Source organism: Haliaeetus leucocephalus, unplaced genomic scaffold, assembly GCF_000737465.1.
Source record: "Haliaeetus leucocephalus isolate CR32 unplaced genomic scaffold, Haliaeetus_leucocephalus-4.0 Scaffold181, whole genome shotgun sequence".
Taxonomy (NCBI): Eukaryota; Metazoa; Chordata; class Aves; order Accipitriformes; family Accipitridae; genus Haliaeetus; species Haliaeetus leucocephalus.
The window spans coordinates 405,955-431,399 of record NW_010972617.1 but is presented as its reverse complement, the minus strand read 5'-3'; the positions used below and the strand labels follow the sequence as shown (position 1 = coordinate 431,399).

The following is a 25,445-nucleotide window of genomic DNA, read 5'->3' as shown; positions in this document are numbered from 1 at the left end:
CCCTCCTCCCTCCCTTCTTCTTCCCTCCTCCCTCTTCCCGCCCGCCCGTGTGGTGCCCAGCACCGGTAGCGCCGGGCCGTCGGGTGAGTGACCTTCGCGGGGAGGACGGGATGGGACGGGAGGGGAAGTGGGGGGTCGCCCGCCCGCCAGTCAGTCAGTCAGCCAGCCCGGGGAGCGGCGGTTGGTCTCCGTGCGGCCCCCGGCTGAGGGCGAGGAGGAGCCGTGCCCCCCCGGGGCCCCCCCCCCCCCCTCGTCCCGGGCTGTTCCCAGCCCCGGTGGACGCTGCGGGCACGTCCCTACCGCTGGCTGAAGGTGGCCTCCCCCCCCTCCCCGCGGCGCCCCACCCACCGCTGTGCTGGTGCGGGGGGGACGGGACACGGCCTCGATGTCTGGAGGGCCGCTGGAGGCTGAGGGGACGCGGGTGTCCCTGTCCCCGCCGCGCCTGGGGGCGTTAACGGGCCGTTGGGCGCCTCCCTCCGGGGAGCACCCGGGTCCCGCTCGGGCCGAGGGTTCGGCGGCCTGAGGCGGGGGAGTTGTTCCGCCGAGGCGCCGGTGTGATGGCGGGAGCCGCCTGCAACCCCGGGTCGGCTGGGCACCGTCTCTTGAGCCCTGCGCTTTGGACCAGTAAATGTTGGGGTTCCCATCCGCTGATAACCGAATACAGAGGAAAGGCAGGTAGGCAGCGGCAGGGCGGTGTAACGCTTCTGGCTTAGGCCCCTTTGTTTATCTGCAGGCTCCTCTCTGTGTGTGGGTGAAGTTGTCGTGGGGCTTGTTTCTGACTTGTCGCCGTGACTTCTGTGTGATTTTTATTTCTATTTTTTTTTATAAGCCGTCTTTCTTCTGTTGGAGGGAAAAGGAAAAAAAAAGCGTGACCTGACATGAATTGGAAGAGAGATTTTTATTAAAAAAATAATAGGGCAGGGAAGTTAAGGACTCGGCCTTCAAAAATAGGTACATGTTCTTGGCTTTTTCAGGCTGGGAGCTGTTTCATATTCATGTATCGAAGCAGTAGTCTGGGCCTTTAATAACTTCTTTATGTACTTTCCAGTTGTGTTTTTCTTGTAACTGAAGCTGCGTGCACTGGATAAAAAGGAATAGCTGGCCTCTTTTGTGTGTTGGATTTTGGATGAATTTTTGTGTCTGTTTCTGTGAAATAAGTGTACACACCAAAAATTTATAGTTATTGCGCAGTATGAGGGTTCTGGAAGTAAAGAAAAACACTCTTCCTAGAGCAAGAGCCTAGTTATAATTTATCTCTAGCTTTGTTTGTCATCTTCCCTCGAAAATATTCTTTTAAAATGTAGGGGTTTTTTTTTTAGTGGATCACTTCTTAATGTGCCTTTGTGTCTGTTACAGTTTCTATTCATAACTTACAATTATGTAAAGCTTACCGTGTTAGCAATATACACATTGAATATTCATAACACGGGTACTGTTTCTCAGGCTACACAACTATGCAGCATCTTCATCAGGTCACTGCTTCTAGCTGACCTGTCTTACAAAGGAATCATGATGCGACATGTGTGGTATCAGGTGGTGGAAATCCAGTCGCTTTCCGAAACAAGCTCTGCTGATTCTTTTCTCAAGGTCAAACCTGCTAAAATACACTCTTTACTTCTACTGTGAAGTTATAAAACTTCAGCTTCCAACAGTTAGATTTGCCTTTTCTGGCAGTAAAAGTATTTGTAATTGTCTTTCCATGTAGACATTGATGGGCAGTGACGGAGGCGTGTCCTACCCTTTTGTTACTAAGAAAAAAACCATTTTGTTTCTCAGTAATATTTCTGAGAAGTTCTAAACAGCATACTTCAAGTACTTGGAATATTTTTTTGTTCTAGTGTTTCCTGTACTCTTTCTAGTAGTGGTTTAATCTTGAATCTGATTAATTGAAATATCCTGAATTACTTTTGGAGTCTTTATTCAATCAATGAAGTAGAATACAGGATGAGACAACCCTTTCACCTCAATCAATGTTGCATTTAAATATAATGGACTTGTCTAGAAACTTTTTTTGGCATTCCTTTGGTGCAACAGAGAGAGCTCATCATGCCAGCCTTCGAACTCTTAGCAAAATCAACATCTTCATGTTTTCTCTCTTATTTGGCTTTTATTCTGGAGCAGATTTAAAATAAAACAACAGAAAACAAACAAAACATGCAAGGCTGCTTTGTTAAGCATCAAAACATTCATTAAAATTTCTTTTCACAATTACTGGAAAGCAGTGTACCCACAGAACTGCAAATCTAGTTTAAGTATATTTTTGACAGCATAGACTTACTCGTGTGCATACTCACTCTGAACTGTCTTCCCAGCCCTATAGGAGGACCGCTCTATATTGCTGTCCCTGTCTCCACCACCGAGTTCTCTTCTAGCACCAGGAAAATATTAAGCTGTCTCCCTGCTCCAAAAAGCAGAGGAAGAACCTTGCAGAGGCTAGCAAACATCTCCTGTCTGACACCTCCACAGCACGTGAGGTCGATGGATATTTCCAGAGTGGGCAAGGAAAAAGATTGTATCAAGGTTGTGATTCTATTAGACCAAGCAGATATGGATCAGAATAATAAGATGACAGTGTCAGCTGTTTGGGACTGGTGGAGTAGGAAATAACACTTCTTACAGTGTTAAAATAGAAGGTCCCCACTTTGACTTTCTGGTCATTTCAGGTATTTATTTCTGCCCTGTAATGGCTGAAAGTAGAACCATTGTGGCTTTCTAGGATGCTTGTTCTAGTATTCAAGTACCTTAAGCTGTCTATAATTTGTATTTTGATAGTAACTTACTCTAGGTGTTAAAGCTTTTTTCTTTTTTTCTGTATATTGATTCTTAAGTATTGGCTTTTTAGAAGTGCAAAGGAATGTATTTATTAATCTGACCACAATTTTAACTTGTTATATTCAGACAAGTTTATTTTAAGAATGACCATGTTAAAGTGTGGCAGAGTAATTGAACTTTGGATTAAAATGAAAAAAAAAAACATCCATGAATTAAATTACGCTGTTTTGGAGTGCGATGACGTTATTTAGACCATTTAGTATGGAGGGATCTGGAAATACTAGAAAATAGTTGAAGGTAACTTACTAACCAAGTGTTTCTATTAAATCTGTTTTTTTTCTTAGGTGTGCACAGATCCTGGACTTTTTTTTAATTGAATAACCTGTATCCTGCTGACCAAGAAACCAGATTTGAGTTCTCTTTTCTTCTTTATTATTTTTCTTCCCTCCCCCCCCCCCCCCCCCCCCGCTTCCTTCCTCATTGGAAGAGCACAGTAGTGGCTCCCTGTTCACTTCAGTAAGTATTGCTTTGAAAGTAATACATAGCTTGCCTAAAATCTTGTTAGCTTTAGCTATATTTGAGCTAGTGTATTTGCTGGAAGAGAAATAATACTGGGAAGGATTTTGATGGCATGATTTCTTCCCTGAAGGGAGTGGGAGCATCATTTTCAAAACCATGGGAAATGAGTTGGCAAGAATTGGAAAGGAGTAGATAAAATAAGATTTAGGATATGTTTAAGACACCAGTGAAGACAAGTTTACAAAAATAAACTTGCATCAGTGACTGGAGCTACATTTTTTTCTTTCTTTTCTATAAATGAATAATTATGTAGCTAGAGATCTAGATTTCTAGTTGTTTAAAACTGAATATTGTTCCAAGCTTCCATTCTGAGATGCGTTTATGAAAGCCCATGTTGAATGAAAGGTTTTTGCCAACATAGCTATGTTGACAGGACAGAGATCAATGTCACTGTTTTATCGGTTCAAGTAAAATACAGTTAGGATTGGTTGAAGATGTAGTTCTGTGATCTTATGTGCCTCTTTAGTTGGCTTGTCTTCAATTATGTGATAAATTTCTGGTTATATTAGGCATGTTAAATTCCTACTCCTAAATTCCATTTTCCTAAAAAAGCTAGAGTTTGTATTAACTGCCTTTGTATTTTGCTTAAAATAAAAAGAACTGACCTGAATGTCAGGGTTAACTTCCTTGGAATGAAATGGTAGGGCTTTTCACTAATACAGATACCAGAATAAGAACCTATTTTGTGTTACAATCAATGAACTTGCCACTCAAGTTAACCCCTTTAACTCCTTTGTTTTTACCTGTTCTTTTTTCTAGATGTCAGTTTGCTGCTAATGGGTGTAAGTAAATTAGATGTCTTGTACAGAAAGCTTCTCCTTACTAAACTTTTCATCAGAGGATGGGGAAAGCCAGAGGATCTGAAAAGGTGACTTGTTAAACAATAACAGCATAAACACTACTTTATATTAAAAGAAAAAACAACCCTTGAAGTACTAACAATTCTTACTGTCCTATATCAAAAAATAAAAAAAGGTGTTAAAGTTTGTTTTGTTCAGGAAATCATGTGTTTCCATACCAAGGGAGGAACTGTGTTTAGAAGAAGCCTTAAGGGGATTTGCTATATCTCTGTGTTTAAAGAGGCTCTTGAGAGAATGTACATGCGTCCAGTTACATTTTTCACTTATGCATATATAACATACTACAAGTGTTTTCTAAAAACAAAACTTGCTGAATTTTTGCAGAGGAGTTGTTCTATTTAACATTAAAGAGGATCTTGCTAGCTTTCTGTAACTTCTTAATAATAATGAGCTTTAAAAGTGTAAGGAAAATGTAATCATAAGTTTCTCTTGTAGCCCAAAGTAGTAAACTCATTCTTTTTAGGTGTCTTGAAAATAAGAAAAAAAAGGAAGTACCTCTTAATTTTTAAATATTTGCTGATTTTTATTAGTTGTTATTAAGAGTAACACTTGGAAATTGAGCACTTGCATTTTTTAAGTTTAAAAATTAAGTGATTGAATATATATATTCTGCATCATGTAGTATTTAAATAGGAAACAATAAATCTGCATTTGATAAGCTAATTCTTATGTATTTGAAAAATCAATAAAGAAAATTAAAAAAAACTGAAATAAAATTTTGTTCACTGTGGATAGCAGTGAGTTATGTGGGGAGTTGTTTTTTGTTTTTAAGTCCAAGTGAAACATCTCATTTTGAAATGGCATTTGGATTGCTTTGTATGTCTGTCTTCAGTTGATTTTTCTTGTAAGTAGCAGACTTTCCTGCAAAATGAGGATGTTGGATTTTTAAAATATTTAGTTTACTTTTGTTGGAATAAGCAAAACAATGTTTTATTTGTTTTGATTGCAGCACTTCTGTGTTCTGGTGTGTGTGTGTGTGTATCTGAAATGGCATGTTTTAATGTTATTAAAACCCTCTCTTAAAAACTTTTAGGTTCTTGGTGAGACATGATGAAGTTTCACTTCACACACACACCACACCACCACCACCCACCCCCCCCCCCAACCCCCCAACACAATTGCGATCTATATAGGGAAACTTCCGACTACTTCTACTACTAGCTGTTGCAATACTAGGCAAGGCTTTTCTTTTGCATGAGGTCTATAATGGTAATCACACTGATGTCAAACAGCAATAAAGAAGCATTGCTGGTAGTAATAATGGTATCAGCTATGGTTCTTCCTTTTTCTTGGTGGGGGGGACACCTCTCACATGAGATCAAAAGTTGTGGGGGAAGCATGAGGCAGGCTTGCTGGTCTGAAAAGTGGAAGACGACTTTTTCTATGTATTGCCCCTGAGTGGGAAGAAGATGAACTGTTCCCCAGCAGCCTGGATTCACCTGAATGAAAAAGGAAGAATACCACTTCCTCCTGACTCCTTACACTGGCTAGTGGGAGGAGGGGGTACCACTCCCTGGTATGCATGCCCTGTCATGCCAGAAACACTGTCAGCAGTGTCTGGGGTTTTGGTGTGTGTTTTTTTTTTTTTTTTAACTGATCACTGTGAAGCTCCATTAGAAGAAATTACTGAAATTCTTATACTTCAACTGGGATTGACTGATATTACAGACTGCCCTGCCTAGATGTAATCTGAAGTTCTATATACACACCCTTGATGTCATGACTGTTGATATCCTAATGCTTTATCCTCAGCTCATTAGCAAGAGTTGAAATTCCTCAGCACATGCAAGATTTAGCCTTTGGTATCTTCCGAACTACAGAGGAAATACATAAATGCAGTATTTTCAGAGGATTTAGTGTCAAGGAAAACATCTCTTCATTTAGCTTACCCTCCACACTCATGTCTCATACCTTTACCCTTATTTTCTCAGAGATACTTAATGCACTTGCTGTTCCGTATAAGAAAAGCAAAGGCTATATAGTAGAGCTATTTTTGATATGGTGGTAAACTGGATTTTCTTTCTGCCCTTTTGGTTTGGTTTTCTCTGGTGTTGGGAAGGTGAACAGATCATTCCTGTTACACTGTTGTTCTGTACTTTCCACCTGAATGTGCTGTTTTAGGTGGCTGGGTAACATTGTTGTGTGTATTTATAACCATAAGACTGAACAAGTCATTCTTAGCATAGAGTATTCAAGGTTGAGAGGGCCATCTTGAGGGCATCTAGTCCAAATTCCTATTTGAAACAAAGCTAACTTCTTAGTTGGTGCAAGTCTCTTGGCACCTCATCCATTTGAGTTTTGAAAGTCCCTTAAGGATGGAGATTATTTGTAGTTTCCCTGGTCAATCCTTTCTGCTGCGTAGCCACTATCACTGTGAAAAAAATCTTTCACTGTGTTCCAGCAGGAATTTCTTACGTTGCAACATGCAGCCATTGCCTCTTGTCCTCTCACTGTATACCTCTGAGAAGAGCCTTGTTTTGTTTTCTCTGTAAGACTGCAGCCCATGTAAGTAGCAGAGGAAAGCAACTAGATTTGCCTGTTAGTCTTCTTTTCCCCAGGCAATGCAAACCCTGGTTCCCTTGCTAAATGCAGAGGGTATGCCATTGGTCTTGCTAGCTGCAAGGTTATGCTGCTAACTCATGTTCAGTTTGCTGTCCACAAGAAACCCCATGCCTTTTCCTGCAGAGCTGCTACCTCGCTGGGAAGTTCCTAGCCTGTATTGTTCCGTGGGACTGTTCTGTCCTAGATACAAGATTTTGCAGTTTTATTGTTGAGCTTTAGGATGTTTGTTGACCTGTTCCTCCAGCTTATCCAGGTCACTCTGAATGGTAGCGCTGCCTTCCAGCCATCAACCTCACCCTCCAGTTTGTGTCATTCATGAACTTCCCTAAGTGCTGCTAGTAACTTGTTTCCAGCTTGACTTTAGATCATTGGCAACTATACTTTGATGTACACTTTTGATGTTGGCAGCCTGTTTCTCATCTCTTCAGTCTGTATTGTCTCAATGTGGCTACAAGGATGTGTAAGTGTAGGAGGTTACTATGTCTTAATCTGGCCCTGACAAACGACGTATGTTTTCAAGATACCAGGTGTAAAATACTACTTAAGAGCTGTGCAAGTGCAAGCAATGTACTTGAGCCTTTTGGGTTTTTTTACGTTAAAAATATTCTATCTACCCTATGGTAGCCTGATTAATCTGTAAATGCAAAGCTGGCTTCATAACTTTTATTTTCTTTGTGGTTTACTTTAGCTCCTGAAATTTTTTATATATATGTATCTATCTTCTCTTTTTTTTAGATTAAAAGTTGAATCTTCTCTACTTGTTTCCTTTCAACAGAATATTTGAATTCAGAAAGATTATTGGAAACAGGGAAAAATGCCAGACGCTGGTTTCGAAAGATTACCCAGTGTTCATTGACAAGGTACTTAAAAGCAAGAGATGATGCAGTTTAAATTTATTTTCCTGATGGTATAGGAAGGTGAAATCAACTTGGTACTTTACCAGGCTGCTTTTACAGGATAGAAGAATTGAATCTTGATGTCATGTGAATCTGCATTTTCCTGTTGTCTGACATTATCACTGCATCACTTGCTGCTGGGATTGGCAACTGGGGACTTGAGTTAGGGAGTGCATAGAGATAGGGTGGCGAATGCACCTCTGACAATATTCAGTTAGCTTTTGCTGATCACCAGTTTTCTAACAGGTGGCATTAACTGACTTCACTGGTGTTCCCAGTTGCTCTGTATCAAGAAAAGGACATTAGAATTTATCTGTGAGGGAAGAGGAAGTAAGGCTGTAGAGGCAAAAGAAATCAATGTAGTATGAGTTCTTAAATGCTCTTGATTGGAAGAAGGAGGCCTTGTGCTTCCAAATGAGGTGTGCAGATAGAAGTAATCATTGCCCTGAAGACATTTCAATCTAGAAAGTGTGAATAGGGGATTGGAAATGAAGAGTAGTTCTAAAGTCAAATAAATGTATTGGTGGCCAATGCTGTGGCAAGCTAAACACAAGCTAAACAGTTTGCTGGTTTTATTTTATTTTATTTTTTTTAATTGAGCTGCTGTGGATAGAATTAGGCAATGGCAAAAATGTGAAACAGGGTTGGAAAGGACAGGAAAATGAGCAGTCACGTTGGCTACTAGCAGAGAATGGAAGGAAACAGAGAATAAAGCAGTGGCTGTACAGATACTGTTTTATTTTTTCTCCAGTAATACGATAGTTGGGGCGGGTGGGATGTCAGATCTTAAAGCTCAAAAAACGTTCAAATCTTAGTATGTGTTATGGAAGTTACTTAAAATGGGACAGCATTACACTTTATTCCTTGATTCCTTTAATAGGTCATTTAATAAAAGCAAAGTTTGAAACAAATGTTTTGACTGGGTTGATAATGTGTATCCCTGTATTTGAAATAGAACTCAGCTTTGGGGGTTTTTTTAAGTACATTTTTATCCTGTAACAAATTCTTCTACTTTAAGAGATTGGCTTTCACAGCAAGTTAAACACCGATATGAAATATACTGCTATTATCTCATTCTCTCTGTAGGTTGAGGAGCAATCCGACTGTAAAATCCTCGAGGGGCACTTCATTTCCCCGTTGGCTCATTATGTCCCAGGTATCCTGCCAGTCGAATCTCTTGTAGCAAGGTAAGAGAAACCAAGTGGTATTTCCTTTCTGAAAGTAGTACTGCAGAGAAATAAGAATGGTCTATAAGTAGTTTTATTGTGAAGCTAACTTATTGTAATAGAAATTATCTGTAAAATATTTCAAACTGGTTTTTGTACTAATTTTGATCTCAAGAGAGAAGATAAGTCTTATTCATGTAATAATTTAATCTGTGTAAATTAAAAAAACCCCTCCTCTAGATAAGTATGTCCTTTGCTAGGGTTTTTGTTTTTTTTTGGTTTTTTTTTTTTTTGTGTGTAGAAATCATATTGCACAAAGCTATGGAATACCCTGGGTTGTTTTAAATTATTTGTTTGGCTTTTTCCGAATGAGCAGGATGCTGGAAATGAAGGATACTACAGCCAGGACAGTAGCTGATTGTTTTATACATAGCAGGAGAAGCTGTTTATATGAAAGAAGCATGTTATATTGTATTTGAAGGAATGATTCCAGCCTTCCGTTTACACTGACTACAAAAATATTGTATGTGTACTGAAGTAGTAAGTTCATTTAATTGTAGCAAGAGGATCTGGTGCCTTTCTTACTTGGCAAGCCAAAAAAACCCCATTCTCACAGAAAGCTGTATGATCCCTAATAGTCAGATGATACCTAATGGCATTTTTTCCTGGTTTCACATTAATACTGCTTTGCAGTTGAGGAGTGGGTTTGGAAAGGGAGCATAATTTCTGTTTGCTTTTAGTTTTGAGCTAAACTTTCATGATGGAATATTTTTTCCAAGCTTTGTTTAATAACTGAAACATAAAAGTTTGTCAGCTCAAGTTGTTACTGGGATTGTCAATTTTGTCAGTATTACTGGTTGGTGTTTTAAACCATGTATACTTAAACATGTAACACTAAGGAATGCCAGAAAAAGTTTGATAGTCAAAATATCAGTTCTTTTCCACCTCTCCATTGGTTAGAGAAAGAAACTCTCTCTTAACATTATTGGGACTAACTAGTACCATAGTGGAAAACATAGTATACTGATAGTAAACTGATTGTTTCCTTATATATGTTCTCTGACAGTTTGTAGTCAAGTTATGCTAATTATTACATTGGACTGTATTGTTACAGTTTCGAAATGCTCTACAAATATCCCTTAAGATTGTTATGCATTGTGTGAATAGTTGTACGTAACAGTGCTCCATCTTGTGGGGAAAATACTAGTGGCTCAGTTGTGATTTTTTTTCGCAGTAGTTAGATTGTAAATAACTTGAGTAGCAGCAGAAGACATCAAGTGATTGATGTTGGGTGTATAGCGTAGTTTCATGAGTTTTATGTTTGGGGTTTGATTTTTTTTTTAAAAATTTAGATATATTGCTCATCTTAATCTTCAGTTTTAGCTGTTGTGCCCTCAGGAGAAAGATAGCAATGCTGCTCTAGGAGACCTAGTCATACTTATATAGGCTGCTCTTCATCTGAACTTCCATTTCTCCACTCTACAAAGTTTAAATGTGATGATGAGGTAGTGGTCTTTTTTAGGAACGTGATCTTTCAGCTTGGCTCCTTTTCTTGTTTGGCATTTATTCTGTCCTACTTCTGGATTCCTTTTCTTGACGTGTTTATGAAAAATGATATTGCTGAATCGCTGGCGGTTTGCCTGCATGGATTATGAAAATACTTTATTCTGTCTTTTTCTTTTTTTTCTTTTTTTTTCTTTTTTTTAGATTAATTTCTCTGGTGCAGCTTGTAAATAGATATACTTGCTTTGCTAAAATAGGTATATGTTTCTCACAGATTTCAGTTCATCATACCCAGAAGATGGAATAGCAAGCACAGACCTGTGTGCATTCATTTAGCAGGCACTGGAGATCATGTGAGTATGTAAACTGTAAAATTGATTGTTATCGAGAAATTAAATAATCAGATTTTATCTTAATATATGTTTGTACATATTATCTTTAGCACTTCTGGAGGAGACGCACATTAATGGCACGCCCAATGATTAAAGAAGCCTGTATGGCTTCCCTATTGCTAGAAAATCCTTATTATATCCTTTTGTGGAAAGCAAGATACTTACTCTCAACATTCTTTCCAGAAGGTAGAAGACTTATCACACTGGTATAATACCAACTTTGTGGATCAATTTCCAGTGGACTTTTCAGTGGATAGAAGCAAAGAGCAAAGTATGACCATTGCATGAAACACAATGTGGAACAGTTAATATAATATAATATAATATGCTACTTTTACACCAAGTATTGCTTTTCTGATTTTTTTTGAAAATGTCTTCTACAGCTTCTTACTGTAGTCATTAGAGTAAAAGTTCTGATATGAATCTGTGTACTGATGAAAGTATTGATATGATTCCTTTAGCCATGACAGAGTGAAAACTATGCATTCATTCTACATCATACTGTGTGACTTCTGGATGTATTAATGACAGAAAAGAAAGTTACCTTTCCTGTCTTCCCTTCTCAAATGCAACCCTTTGGTACCTCGGGTGCTTTTGAGAAACTTGCTGCTACCATTTAAGAGTCGTTTAAAAAAAAAAGGTTAAGTTCCATCCCGTCATCAACTCATCAGTAACTTCTATAGCACTGTCATTCTGTTTTATTAAATAGGATTACTGGTTACACTTTATTCCTAGCCATATACCTGACAAAAGTAAAATCTTACATTGCAAACTACATCATCAACCTACATTTAACTTGATTTAGTTCCAGTTAAACATTTAGAATTTAAGTTCTAAATTTTAATTAATCCATGCTATTTGTGATTTATTTTATTTTACTTCAATTTTTGTTTTAATTGCCAGTTTTTACATAGTAATTTTTTACTTTCTTTAACTTGACTCTTGTACATGGCTGTAGAAAACCTAAGGATCAATTGTAAGTATTGCTGTTACATTCATGGATACTCTCTTTCAAAATACTACTTTTTTTTTTTCTCAAAAAGCTCAAAGTAGTATAAACTTTGATAGCTTATTAGGGGAAAAAAAATCCCAAGCATGGACCACTTGCTAACCTGTTAATGTGAAAGTGTCTACCCTTTGCTAGACTGCTTTGTCATTTTTTGTGTTAAGAGATCACAGTGATCGGGAAAGTTTGCACAAGATGAACTTGCAGTATAGACTGAGATGCAAGCAAGTTGTGTGAATGCAAGTACCAGTTTACTTTCCTGATTCACAACTGTGCATGTACAAATGCTGCAATTATATTTCAGTCAACTGTGAATAATCTTTGGGCAGACAGTGTATTTTCCTGTTATAATTGCTAAGATTTTGCTTTTCCAAGATATTTTAAGGATTTATAGTCAGATATAAGTAAATCTGGTGGTGCTTGTTTGTTAGTCAGTGGAAACTATGCAATATTCAGTATTTTATGGGACTTGCTCCCTCAGTCACTTTCTTAAATGTGAATTTAGAAACCTAATTAGGCGGTCCTGGTTTTTTGCTTTTCGTATTTTCCGAACCACTGGACTATAAACAGAATTCAACAGAATGTGTGTCTGAGGCAAAGCTGTGGTTTTAGTCTACCAGTGTTTCTTAAAGTCCAAATATGAGTTGGTGTTTTAATCCTTTTTAGTCCGAACTTGGACATTTAACATGAGTAGAAGACGCATAGAAGATGATTTATTTTTAAACCTGTCCATTCTATTAGGACTTCACCAGGAGCACTGTCTCACACTAAAGCATTTTAGATTTTCTAGATTTTATTTGGATTTCCTAAATCCAAAAGCTTAAAAAAATTACTTTTGAGGATAAAATTTTAATTCAAAAATAGTTTCTAGGTTTTTTTCAAAGCAGATACTGTATTTTATTTATTTTGACATAAGAACCACTGTTTTAAAGAAAGTGAATTACATTTACCAACTAAGATGACTGTTGTAAAATTGCTTTTTTGGTAGCAAAACTGCTTAAACATATATATATATTTATTATTGCATTTTAAAGTGTAAGATTATAGGAAAGTGACAGGAGAGAGTGTGTGCTGGAATATGTCCATTGGTGGTTTTTTTTTTAACCAGTTGCTGAGCATTTAATGCAGAAGAATAAATTAAATATTTTGGCAAGGATATTTGTAACTCTGTTCTCAGTTGTCTAGCTTGACAGCTTAGTATATGCATGGTATAGAGAAGAGTTGAAAGGGGAGTGCTCAGTCTAATAACCCAACCAGTAATTGTCACTCTTCGATACAACGTTACAAAGCAGCAGCAACAGTGGTTTTAGTTAATATGCTAGTAACAGTGTTTAATAAATACAGCAGCTGGAGAGAGCTGAGGAATATCATAACAAAGCTGTAGGAAAGAATTACATTAGCCTATAAACACTGGTCTGCAGCAGCTATGTTCATTTCTTCTGTGGCTTGCACAGTAAGCTTTGTCCTTGTGCTTCAGAGTGTCTCAAATGTGTTTGTATGCTGGCAGAAGAGGGCAGCAGCCTTTTGTAACCTGACTGTGTGATACTGAAAATACACAGTCCCCCTCCCCAAATTAGAGGTATATTAATTGCTCTGTAAAATACTTTTTTTTTCTTCATTTTTTAGAGTCCCTCTGATGGTTCAGCTGAATAGCTTTCTACTTTTTTTTGTTTCTTCTGTGTTTTAATGCTTTGCAGTACACTACATGAATTTCTCAGTACCGTGACAAGCTTCCCACTTTACAATTTCAGTCTTACAGTGACACTGATGAGTGCTTCCAAAGCTGACATACTGATTGCTCTTCAAATGTTGTGTGCAATTTTTCAATGATATAAAACAGGTAAATAAGAAAAAAAAAAAAGAAAAAAGGATTATTTCTGCAAATGAGATAATGTATGTCTAGGACTGTATCACTTTGATGCTATTTCTAAAAGGTCCACTATAACTTTACAGGACAGAAGATTACTACTAATGAGATTCTAATGTTGGCAATATCTGTTTCTAGAAGACCAAGCTGTCAGTGGTATTATATTAGAAGTTTAGCAGGTCTCTATTTCTAGTCCTCATTTAGATGAAAAAGTACAAGTGCCGGAGAATCTGGACTTGCTTTTTCTCCTGTTGAATCAACAGGAGTTCAGCTCCAAAATTCTCTGAGGTTGTGATTAGGCTTTGTATAGAAGTATGCACAGAATGATGAGAACTGTCAAAATTTAATCTTAGAAAGTAAATCCTATATTTTCCTTTTCTGGGGAGAAAAGACGGTCATGTTTAAAAAATGTCTCGGACCTGTTTGTGATGGGAGGAGCTCTTGTTCTAGAATCGGCAGCTCTTTTGCACTGGCTAGAGAGAGAAGGCTATGGACCGCTAGGGATGACTGGAATTTCCATGGGAGGACATGTAAGCTTTTATATTTCCTGTTCAGTAATTTTTGTTCTAACTTCTCATTTCATCATTTAGCATATGGAAATGATTTGTTTTATAGTGTTCCTCTTGGAAGTACTTTAAAATAAACATTTAGAGTCATGAGAAACAAATGGTTGGCAATTCTCATGTTCTGTGGTGCTGAATTAGTATAATCCTCAATAAGTACTGACAAATCATAGAGCCCTTTGTCAGCCATGTCCTGACAGGCTAATAAGAATATAAGCTTCTTGCATAATTATGTTTTTTCCACAAGGTGGGGGGAGAAATGTTTTCTGAAAGAAGGTCTGTACTGATCAATTGCTCGTTTTCCCTCTTTTCCTTAATTCTTCTTGCTTAAACTTTTGTGTTTGAATGCATTGTGTGATATGCCTCCTCTTTGTAGGCATGTTGTAACTGAGATGATTTTTGGTGTCATTTCTGTTCTCAATTCATCTTTTTTTTTCCCCAATCATTGGTATTGATTAGAGAAGATTTCTGTTGTGAGGTGGATAACATTTTGTGTATAACACTGTGCACATTCAAACTAAAACAGCAGTGTCTTAGTAAGATGCTTGAAACACTAATACGTGCTTAAAATATTACTGCTTGTGTCTCTAAAGATAATTGGTCCATGAGACATAGGTACAAAGCTTATTAAAACAACTTACCTCTGTTTTGCTGATCCTTGTTTGTTTATTGTTAGGAGCTAAGTAAATAATGTTGGTAATGGTAGTGTCTACTGAATGGAAAATAATTTTCCCCCAAAGCATAATTTTATAACTCTAAATGTGCAAAAGCACCTTTGATTTACATAAACATCACCCTGCTGAAACAGCAACTTTTGTGTTAAACATGTCTCCCCTGTCTTATTTGTAAATTGGATCGAAATTCTCAGACTGGTATATGCACCACTAACCATGCAGGACACTTGAAATGCTGTGCAAGTGCTATGGGGATAACTGAGTGCTGTATCCTATACCAATGGTCATATACAGCCTGGGTATAGAAGGAGGCAATATCTGAGAGAGTGAGTTTGGAAACTCCTTTGAAATTTTTTTTCTTAGTCCAGGAAGATACTTTTTTGGCTAGTCCTTACTTATAGGACTTCCAGTACAATTTAAAACCAGGGAAATAAATCATATTTGATGCTGATTATCTATAAAATGTGTTTTACAACAGAAGGTAGGTAGCGTTAATGAAGTTTTACTGATGGGGAGAGCTGGAACTAAGAAGAAAGGAGTCAGACTTCCTGGCTATCAGAACATAGATATGTGGTATTCCTGTAACTTTTTATTAATAAAAAATAATTAGAATAGAATTATACTTCAGTTGTATAAATCCATTTATTAGAACATCTGGCACAGACATGGGGTATTTTATATTAAGGGGTTTACACTGTTGTTCCGTTCAGAGCAATAAAATTTGTCAAGAACATACTATATAGGGAACTTCTGTACGTTGAGCTTCTTTGCTCTGGGTGGGTTTTTTTGTTTTGTCTTTTTTTTTTTTTCTTCAATAAACGGAATATTCACAAAAATGTGTACTGATAACTGACGTAAAAGTAATAACTTAAACTTTAAAGGACAGAAAGTCTCCACTTAACATGCTAAATTACTTCTTCACATTTTATTTCCAGTATACAAATTTTAAAAGTATAGAATTTTAAATAGTCCTTCTTGTAGATTGCCTTCATTTTGCCTTGAAATAAGCTTGTGAGATCTTGATGAAAAGGCTTTATAGGTGTTTTTCATGGTTTTAAACAACTAAAAGGTCAGAATAAATATTCCATTGGGAATTCTTAGAACAAAACCCCTTTCAGCCTTGAAATTAGTCCTATCCAGAGCAATGTTTATTGTTAGGGAAATCACTGAAGAATAGGCTATATCTTCTAAATAGGTGAAAGTATATCCAACTGCCGCAGTCCTTAACTGCTTTGGCACTGCGTGTCTGTTTGATACTGTATAAACAAATAAATTGAAGGTGAGAGAGTTCTTTTTACCATGTTGTGACTTCAGTATTACAATATGTAATAAATGCCTTTGATTCTAGATGGCTTCACTGGCAGTGACAAACTGGCCTAAACCATTGCCATTGATTCCGTGTCTTTCCTGGTCAACAGCTTCTGCAGTCTTTACTACGGTAATTAGCATATATTTTTGTTAATATACTAGAATGTAATCAGATATGTAAGTTAAAAGGTTTGGGTTGGCCACATTCACCTTTTCAGTTAGGGCATTTCATTACCCTTCAGCCTCTATTGGTGACTAGTGGCAAAATCCACCCTTCCTGCTCAGGATACACAACACATGATAAGGAAGGTACCTTTGAGCTTCTTCAGTGCGTCATGTACCAGATTAGGGGTTGGGGCTGGTTTGTGGGACAGTGATTAGAGGCCTGGTCTGAATGTAGGAAGGTGAGGAAGCAAGCCGTGAAAACATGTTTTCTTCTGCTCAAAGCCTGGCTTAAATGGTTGGGAAATAATGCTGCTACTACCATGAGGGATACGTGTTTTCACTACTGCTGCCAGCACAGGTGAATGAATACACTGGGTTTGACAGCCATCATGGGTTTAGCCCAGTCTAGATGCGTGTAAACCCTGAGTGGGACTGTTTTCTGCCTTCTTTTTTTTTTCCTTTTTTTTTTTTTTTTTTTTTTTTTTCCTTTTTTTTTTTGTTTTGTTTGTTTTTTAAAGGGAAGTGGGTTTCCATGTCCTATATTATAATATGTGCTTATGCTTTGATTACAATAATTCTAAGGGTTATCTGGAAACTTGGGCAGAATTCCACTGGAAAAATCAAGTCTCAGAGAAGAACAGATCAATTTTCTCTGTATATCATTATTTTAGAATGATCTCTGGGTTTTACTTGTGTACTGGACACTTGTCTTTATAATCTCAGGGTGTGTTGAGCAAGGCAGTGAACTGGAGAGAGCTAGAGAAACAGTACTTTACACAAACTGTTTATGAAGAAGAAATCATTCAAATGCTTGAATACTGTGGTGTAAGTATAGTTTATTTTCCATATTTGCTAATATTGACATGTGAAAATCTAACAAATAATGTAACTTCTTTTTACTTCCGGTAAGAGTAGCCAATTGTTAGCTAAAACATGCTTGCCTCTTGTTTCCTTATGCTTTTGATAAATGTAATCTTTGAAGGAAAACCTTCTGAAAAAGAGAAGCTAGTATTTTGGTTGTATAATGTGTGTTAAGTATAGCCCTTGCTACGAGTTTTTTCCGTGACCACACTTAGTGTAATCTGCAACATAAAATTAATTCAATCAAAACATGGAAACTGTAGATAATATCTCCCACTAACTGGCTTTATAGTCTGGAAAGCCAATAGCCTGGCATGTAAATACAAAACCATCATTTATTGCTCTTTGAAGCAATTGCTTCCAAATATTCAATGCTGTAGAATATTTTTAATATGTAGCAAGATTAAGTTACTTCTCTAGTTTGTTTAGAGTGCTAGGTCTCTCTATTTCTGTTCCTCTGTGTGATGCTAGCCCTCCCTCAGCTTTAGGCTTTTTATTGCATGAGCAGTTGGGATAAACAGGAGGTAGAGCTTTCGTAATTAGCTTCTTGCTCCTTATGAAATACAATTTATTGTCTGCATATTTTTTTTGCTTTCTTCTTGACTCTTTTTGACTATGGTTGAAAGACTCTTCCCAAGGGGAATTTCGTTGCCTCACTGCTCTTCTAGATTGGAGTGATAACTTTTTAAGAATTGCTTATATGTTGCAACACTGTCTTCTAGCCATTTCTGGTAAATAACTTTTTTCCTAAGATTCTTTGCTTTGTGACAGTACTTTTTCAAATATCTTACAACAGGAGAAGAGGGGCTGGGATGGAGATGGTTACTTAGGCGCTTGCCATTTTTAAGTAAAATACACTCCAGGAACACTGACAGAGCAGACAGAAGTCTTCAAGGCTAAGTGCCAGATCCTGCACTTGGGTCACAACAACCCCATGCAACGCTACAGGCTTGGGGAGGAGTGGCTGGAAAGCTGCCTGTTGGAAAAGGACCTGGGGGTGTTGACCAACAGCCAGCTGAATATGAGCTGGCAGTGTGCCCAGGTAGCCAAGAAGACCGACAGCATCCTGGCCTGTATCAGAAATAGTGTGGCCAGCAGTACTAGGGAAGTGATTGTTCCCCTGTACTCAGCACTGGTGAGGTCGCACCTCGAACACTGTGTTTGGTTTTGGGCCCCTCACTACAAGACATACATTGAGGTGCTGGAGCGTGTCCAGGGAAGGGTAACAAAGTTGGTGAGGGGCCTGGAGCACGAGTCTTATGAGGAGCAGCTGAGGGAACTGGGGTTGTTTAGTCTGGAGAAAAGGAAGCTGAGGGGAGACCTTATCGCTCTCTACAACTACCTGAAAGGAGGTTGTAGTGAGGTGGGTACTGGTCTCTTCTATCTTCTAGGACGAGAGGAAATGGCCTCAAGTTGCGCCAAGGGAGGTTTAGATTAGATATTAGGAAAAATTTCTTCACCGAAAGGGTTGTCTCAAGCGTTGGAACCGGCTGCCCAGGGAAGTGGTTGAGCCACCATCCCTGGAGGTTATTAAAAGATGTGTAGATGTGGCGCTTAGGGACATGGTTTAGTGGTGGATTTGGCAGTGCTACGTTTATGGTTGAACTCAATGAACTCTTCTCCAGCCTAAATGATTCTATGATTCTAAAATGAAAAGAAGAAACATTTCAAGATGTTCAGCTTGTGTCTTCCTAATATTTAGAGACAGTAAATTTTTCAGTCCTAAATCTAACATTGCACCTGGTCACATATGTTTATTGCTATTGCCTATCTTTCTTCATGTCTATGTAAGTGTTAGTTTTTTAATACTTTGCCAAAAAGATATTACTGCTCTTTTGAGAGTGGAAAAAAAAAATCTGAGAAGTGCATAGCTTTTATGAGTTATTTGCCCAGAAAATTAAGCTTAAATGACTGCAATTATAAATTCAGAGTTTAATACAGAATTAAAAACAGACAAATGTTTGTATCATAAGCTACCATATATAAGTACTTTCTGCATTTTTTTAAGCTGACAGAAATGTAAAATTAAATTATCAAGAGGTTGTGATGATCAGGATTTAATTGAGTGATATGCAGGCTGAAAATAACAAGTACTGTGAGCAGTGCTGTTTGTATCTTTTTTTTCTTCTTAAATTTTTTTTTCTTAATATTGAGTTGATCTTAAAAATACGATTAACCCACTGGTTTAAAGGAGAAACCCTTAATAAATGACCTGTTGTCTTTGTTTAGACGGATTCTTTCAAGATGGGACAAGACTTCGTTAAAAACTTCCCTGACAGTGTGGACAGTCTGGAGGATGTGGATGTGACTTCCAGAATGTTTGACCTTGATTCCTCAAACAAGACTGTATCTAAAGAAGATGTTCACAGCTTTACCGCAAATAGAAGTACTCTAAGTGCCTCATCAGAAAGACTCTTAATACAAGATGCTCCTAAAATGCAGTGCATAAATCAAACATTTTCAACCAGTAGCAATAGCAATAAAAACTTAACCAGCGAACAAGGACACAGGATAAATAAAAGGAGGAGTGACACTTTACAGAGAGAATCCTTAAGGTTCATGAAAGGAGTAATGGATGAATGTACTCATGTTGCTAACTTCTCAGGTATGCATTTATTTGTTTTAATGTGCAGTTTGGAAAAGTACCATGGAAGGAAAGGTATTTTCTTCGTTCTCCATTGTGTAAATCTGCTGGCATCTTAGCTAAAATATGAAAATATCTGGAGTGTTTTCAGTAGCATCTATTTACCACTCAATTTCCTAATTGTTTTTATGTTTCTTCTTAATGGCCAACCAATGATAAAGTGAATTAAGAATTTGCCTTTCAGTATCTTTGCTCATTTTTCTCTGCCTGTGCACGTACCCACTGAGGACTCTCAACCTGTCCTAGGACATACTTTGACTTCAGACAGGTTTCTGACAGAGTTGTCTTTGAATGTCAAAACATTCTTGATACTGAGACCCTGTGCCACTTCATTTTTTAATTCTGGCGTTCAGTACCCCACTGGTAAATGTTTAAAAAAAAAAAAAATCCAAAGATTAAATCCAAACACTAGCATAGATTTCTTGGCTTGAACAGTGTCCCAGATCACTGCTAGCCAGGGATATTTTGTGACAAATACCAGTGAAGTGCTTTCCTTAGCTTTAAAAGTTATTTCAGTAGACAGAAAAAAACCTGTAAACTTATATTCTAAGTCCAGACATTCTTCTTTATCTAGACACTTATCCAAGTATCACTTAGCTAAAGCATTAACCTTTCTTGAAACTTAAGAGGATCTGTGATCCTAAGGCACTTGTCAAAGTGATGTAGTCCTTTGTGTCAATTTTCTCCCAGGTCTCTTGATGCTCTGGGAGACATTGCGTCCCCTGCCAGGGTATCTTTGGAGTGTGTCTAGAGAGGAGCTTCAGAAAATCTGCCTAGCATTCAGATTTTGTGGAAACTTGAAGGGAGGACTAGAATCTACCTTATCATTACATATCCTCTATAAATCATCTAGTATATGTGAAAGGAGAGGGTCTAAATTATTTGTGACACCCTATTGTCAAACATCTTGGCTGGTTGCTCTTTACCATACCACATACATTTTTTGTGAAGAGAGAACTCTTCGACATAATTTTGGTGTTATTTTTCTCAACATCATTTTGGTGTTATTCCTGTTAGTCAGTAATCTGATTGGTGCAATTCTGGTTATCAGGAATAAATATGTATAACAATATGTTGGGATTTTTATGTTGTAACTAAAACATATAGGAAACAGAAAAGAAAGTGAATATATACTGCACTTCGTCTGATCTCTTACATGAAAAGTTGCCTTTTCTTCTCCTTGAGGAAAAAAAATTATGTGAAGCATCTACTCTATTGAATTTCAGACGTCTCCTAGTTCTTTTCATGAAAAAAAGAGATCTCAGAGAACTGACCTGAATGCTATAGAGTTTTGTTGATAAGAGGAAAGACAATTCTCCTATGATTCCTCAAAGACTTGTGAAGTTTTCTGCTTTAAGGGAGGGAAGGGGATTGATTAGTTTGTTTTTCTACTGATGGCCTCACTACTGTAATGTCAAAAACCAGATCAATTCTGCTGGAGACTTTAGAAAATATAATTTTATTAAAGCTTAGAATAATTCTAATGTTTTTAGAAATAGAGAGCATTTCTACAATGTAAATCTCAGCTGATGTGTTTCTGTTTCTTACTGTAGATTAATTCCATTTTGATTTGTTTTTCTTTAGTTCCAGTTGACCCAAGTTTAATCATAGTTGTACAAGCTAAGGAGGATGCATATATTCCTCGAACTGGGGTACGCAGTCTTCAGGAAATCTGGCCCGGATGTGAAATTAGGTATCTGGATGGAGGTCATGTCAGTGCCTACCTCTTCAAACAAGGACTCTTTAGGTAAGATAAACAGGAAAGTTTAAAAATAGTTGAGAGCTTAAAACTGTAACTTCGAGACATAATTTTTCTTCTAAAATCAAGTCTATAATTACTCTGAAGCAACAAATACCAAATACTGCTTTGAAGAACAAGTTATTGGATCTGAAATAATTTAAAGAGAGTGTCAGCATTTCCCTTTTATGAGCAAAGGTGAGGTGCAATACAGCTTGGATCGTTCAGTAAGCCAATGGCAAGAGAATGATCCTTCTCACTCTTGTTTTCCTACATGAGCTTTTAGTTAGTTTGTTCAGCGGACACTAGAAAATATTTTTTAACCAGTGACTGCTTATGTTGTATTGCGCAACTGTTGTCTTTTTGCAAATGCCGTCTCCTGAGGATTAAAAAACCCACACAATTGAGGATGAGAATTGAAATATAAGCTTGACTGCAAATGAGTAGTACTTGTGTGAACTCTTGCCTTAGAAATACTAGGCGTTGACTTTCTGAAGTTCTTTAGTTTTAAAAAGTTAAATACTTTTGCTGTTAATTTTAAAATAGAAAGAATTAGTAAGACTGTACATCCCATTTAGGAAGTCTAAGCACCAACAAAAAGGAATAGCAGTATACCAGGTCAAGGTATGGTAACCACTAGCTTATTGTTATTTAAAACTTCAGCCTTATTTTATGACAGTTGCTCAAAAATTATAAATTATGCATGTCTCTTTGAGCCCTTTCCTGACATGTTTGAGTAGAAAACTCCTAATCCATTAACATTTGCACTTGTATTAAAATTGGTAAACAGTCCCACTCATTCCTGAAAAATAGATTACTGGATTGAAGTGAGAGATCCCAGCAACAAGTGAAGGAGAAAAGACTACCTAATATCACATTTTTATTGAATGCTGTGTTGAAATTGTGATGATAGCTTTGTAAATATATTTGTAAATATATGGAAATACACACATCTGCCCTTTCCCAAATTATACAAATGATCTTTTTTCCTTGTTTTAGACAAGCGATTTATGATGCATTTGACCGCTTTCTTCAGAAATATGCAGTTTAAAAATCTTCATAATATATTCAAACTGATCTCATTTGTACTTTGCTTACTGGAACTCATATTTGGAAAACAAACCTTTTGCAGCGTGGATGGTCACTGACTTTGACTGTTGTAGGTAACAACTATCAAAAATGGTGAAGTACCAGCATTATATTCATTTCAGCCAAATGCCATTCTGACACACTTGCTTCAGCTTTACCTGTGAAAAAACAATGGCAGCCTTTGTTAGTGCATGAATGGTTCATGTACTTCATGTTTAATCGCATTGTGTATTCCTTTAATTCTGAATAAATTCTGAATTGTGTATCAGTTGAAAACAGACCCATCTAAATACTGAAAGAATGTAAAATTTGCTGTAGGGCTAAGATGCTCTCTTGCATTTAGTGTATTTCTAGTTTGTTCCAGGTACCTTGGTTTCCTCTTGCTTCCTCATCCCCTTGCTATTCCTACTGTGTTGTACTATGGCTTTGCCAGCACTCAGCCTCTTATGTTTGTCACTGATTTTCTCTATTATGAATTGAAAATGAGGTATAATAGAAGGGGCAGCATCAAATCTTGCAAAAAGAGACTTTCAAAATTCAATGAAGAGTGAGAGAGACATTTTCATTCAATGCGTCCCTGAGATTTTTCTGCTACTGAATTAAACTGTGCCGTTCCAGAAAATCATGTAGCAATTCATTGATCAGGTTCACAAAATTGAATAAGTGAAAACGGAGTGTCTAGTGATTAATTATGTTCATTCAGTTGGATAACATAAACTTTCTCTTCTAGAATTTTTTTTTTTGGAATGCTAGAGGAAATAAAAATGTAATCATTTTTCTTTAGAAGCAGTGGCACAGAGTCTGATTCTAAGCAGTTAAATCAACAGCAGATTTTATGGTGCTATAAAGACCTGTTGGAAACATTTCAGCAGAGGTCCTTTTTAAAGTGCACTCAGTGCGGATATGCAAAATAGTTTCACTGTGTAATATTTAAAATGTATGTGAGACAAAGGGTTATCAAAACAGTTCTGTTAGCTCCTTATTTTTCAACACTGTTTTTTTTAATTGGATGAAAAAAAAATTATGAACGCATTTAAGAATATCCAAAGTTGTTTCTTCTTTCGGGATCAAAAATGCCAATAAATTACAGCAGAATGAAAGGTTGTCATGCATCAGCTGTATACGGTATCTGTTCACGTCTGATTTTGTGGTAATCTCCTGTAACATTCTTTTAAAGTTACTTTGCAGAGAAGTTGAAAACTGAAACACTTCAATATTAATTTTAGTACAGTAATGACCAGGGTTACACAAAAACAAACAGAAAAACCCAGCCATTTTTCACGATATGTGATTTTTACACCTTTCAAATCAACCACTTCATTGATCTCTGTTGTTAGTGTAATGGTTTTCAATAGGCAGAGTATGAAGCAAACAAAGTTCAGTTTATATAAATATATTCTCTTGAATTTTAGTCTGGCAGACAGGACTAGTACCTGGGAGGAAATAATGGTTCACTTGAAAATCAGATAAGTTCAGGTAAAACTGAAGTGCAACGATTTGTAATAACCCAAATTATTTAACATACAAATGTACTGAAAATGCAAAGGAAGTTATCTTCCGTTGGAAGTTAAATTGCTTGTTTCAAGTGTTTTTTCATAATTTTAGACAGTGTTGCTTTTATATGTATTGGGAGCAAACGTGAAGTGAGTATCACATTTAAATATAGTGAAACAATGTTGGAAGTTTGAAATCAAATATAAGTAAGCTCCCAAATTTAAAATTGAAGGCTTGAATGCTATACTAAAAGATTTATGGGATTTATGTTTTACAAGCTCATTCATCAACTAAGAGTGTTTTACAAGACCATTGTTGCTGTTCACCAGCTTTTTTAGATCTCACATTTTAAATGTGTTTGTGTGCTTTGTGTCCTGTTTCTGTTGCAGCTACGAGAAAGGGAGATAACTGGTGGCAAGGGAAAGGGCTTGAATAAATGGAAGAGAGAGAAAAGACAGATATTGCAAGGCAGGGAGTAAGTGCAAAAAAAAATCAACTTCTCTAAGCTACGAAGTATAACATGCCAAAGTAAATATTTTCAAAGCGCACAATACTAGGAATTACACAACTGATGGGAACTTGACATCCTGAGGTTAGTGTTCTGATGATATTACTAACAAGGTTTAACTTGCCAAAAGGGCGTACTATTCACAGAAGCAGATTGATGCTAATGTAACTCCTGTTTGTGAGACTGTCTTTTGGGATAAGTAGTGAAAGACTCGTCTCTGACAAGAATGAGAAATCACACTTTTCTATGTAACTAAAGTAATGTTGCCAAATATGAAAGCCCAGTAAGAAGGATTTAAGAAATTTCTCAGGTTAGAATAACAAAAAGGAAAAATGAGCTCTGTGGTCTATTTCTGCCAGTTATCAGACACAGAAAGCTATTACCTGGCCTGTGAAGGCGGAAGTCTTGCTGTGTAAATGTTTTTAACCTTTGGAAAATTGACTTTTAAAATCAGATTTTAAGGTTAAATCCTAAGAAAGCATTATTAATAATCCAGTTTGATGTTAAATGAGAATGTGATTTTTAATCCAGCAATTGCATGAGAAAAATACTGGAATAAGGTTCCTGCACTAAATCCAAATAGCAGGTAAGCCATTCTGTATGTCTTAAATTTATTGTAGAACTGGCCTTGATCATTTTTTGGTTTTAACGTTTTTCAATAAAAATCCTGAAAAAACAGTTTGATGTCAGTTTTTTTCTTTCTTGTTAACAGGAATTCAAAATGCATCTCACTGTCACCCTGTAATCCTTTTTATTCCTACTAGTACTGTAGCACAAGAAGAGTAGTTAATCTACAGT

At 37.0% G+C, this 25,445-nt stretch overlaps 1 protein-coding gene across 2 annotated transcripts; it reads left to right on the top strand.

Moving 5' to 3' along the window:
- The first annotated feature begins 3,228 nt into the window (after positions 1-3,228).
- LOC104829932 (chromosome unknown open reading frame, human C4orf29) lies at positions 3,229-25,056 on the top strand. 2 transcript variants are annotated; one of them, XM_010564494.1, is made up of 13 exons: positions 3,229-3,288; positions 4,111-4,219; positions 7,549-7,633; positions 8,756-8,856; positions 10,613-10,691; positions 10,781-10,865; positions 11,679-11,706; positions 13,995-14,133; positions 16,189-16,278; positions 17,037-17,138; positions 19,404-19,779; positions 21,403-21,565; positions 22,556-25,056. In XM_010564494.1, the coding sequence occupies exons 2-13, from the start codon at positions 4,128-4,130 to the stop codon at positions 22,605-22,607; spliced, it is 1,392 nt and encodes a 463-aa protein (XP_010562796.1). In that variant the 5' UTR covers positions 3,229-3,288; positions 4,111-4,127; the 3' UTR covers positions 22,608-25,056. The 2 variants fall into 2 exon arrangements, with proteins under 2 accessions (XP_010562796.1, XP_010562797.1); XM_010564495.1 differs by lacking the exons at positions 3,229-3,288; positions 7,549-7,633 and having other exon boundaries at positions 4,132-4,219.
- The last annotated feature ends 389 nt before the right edge of the window (positions 25,057-25,445 follow it).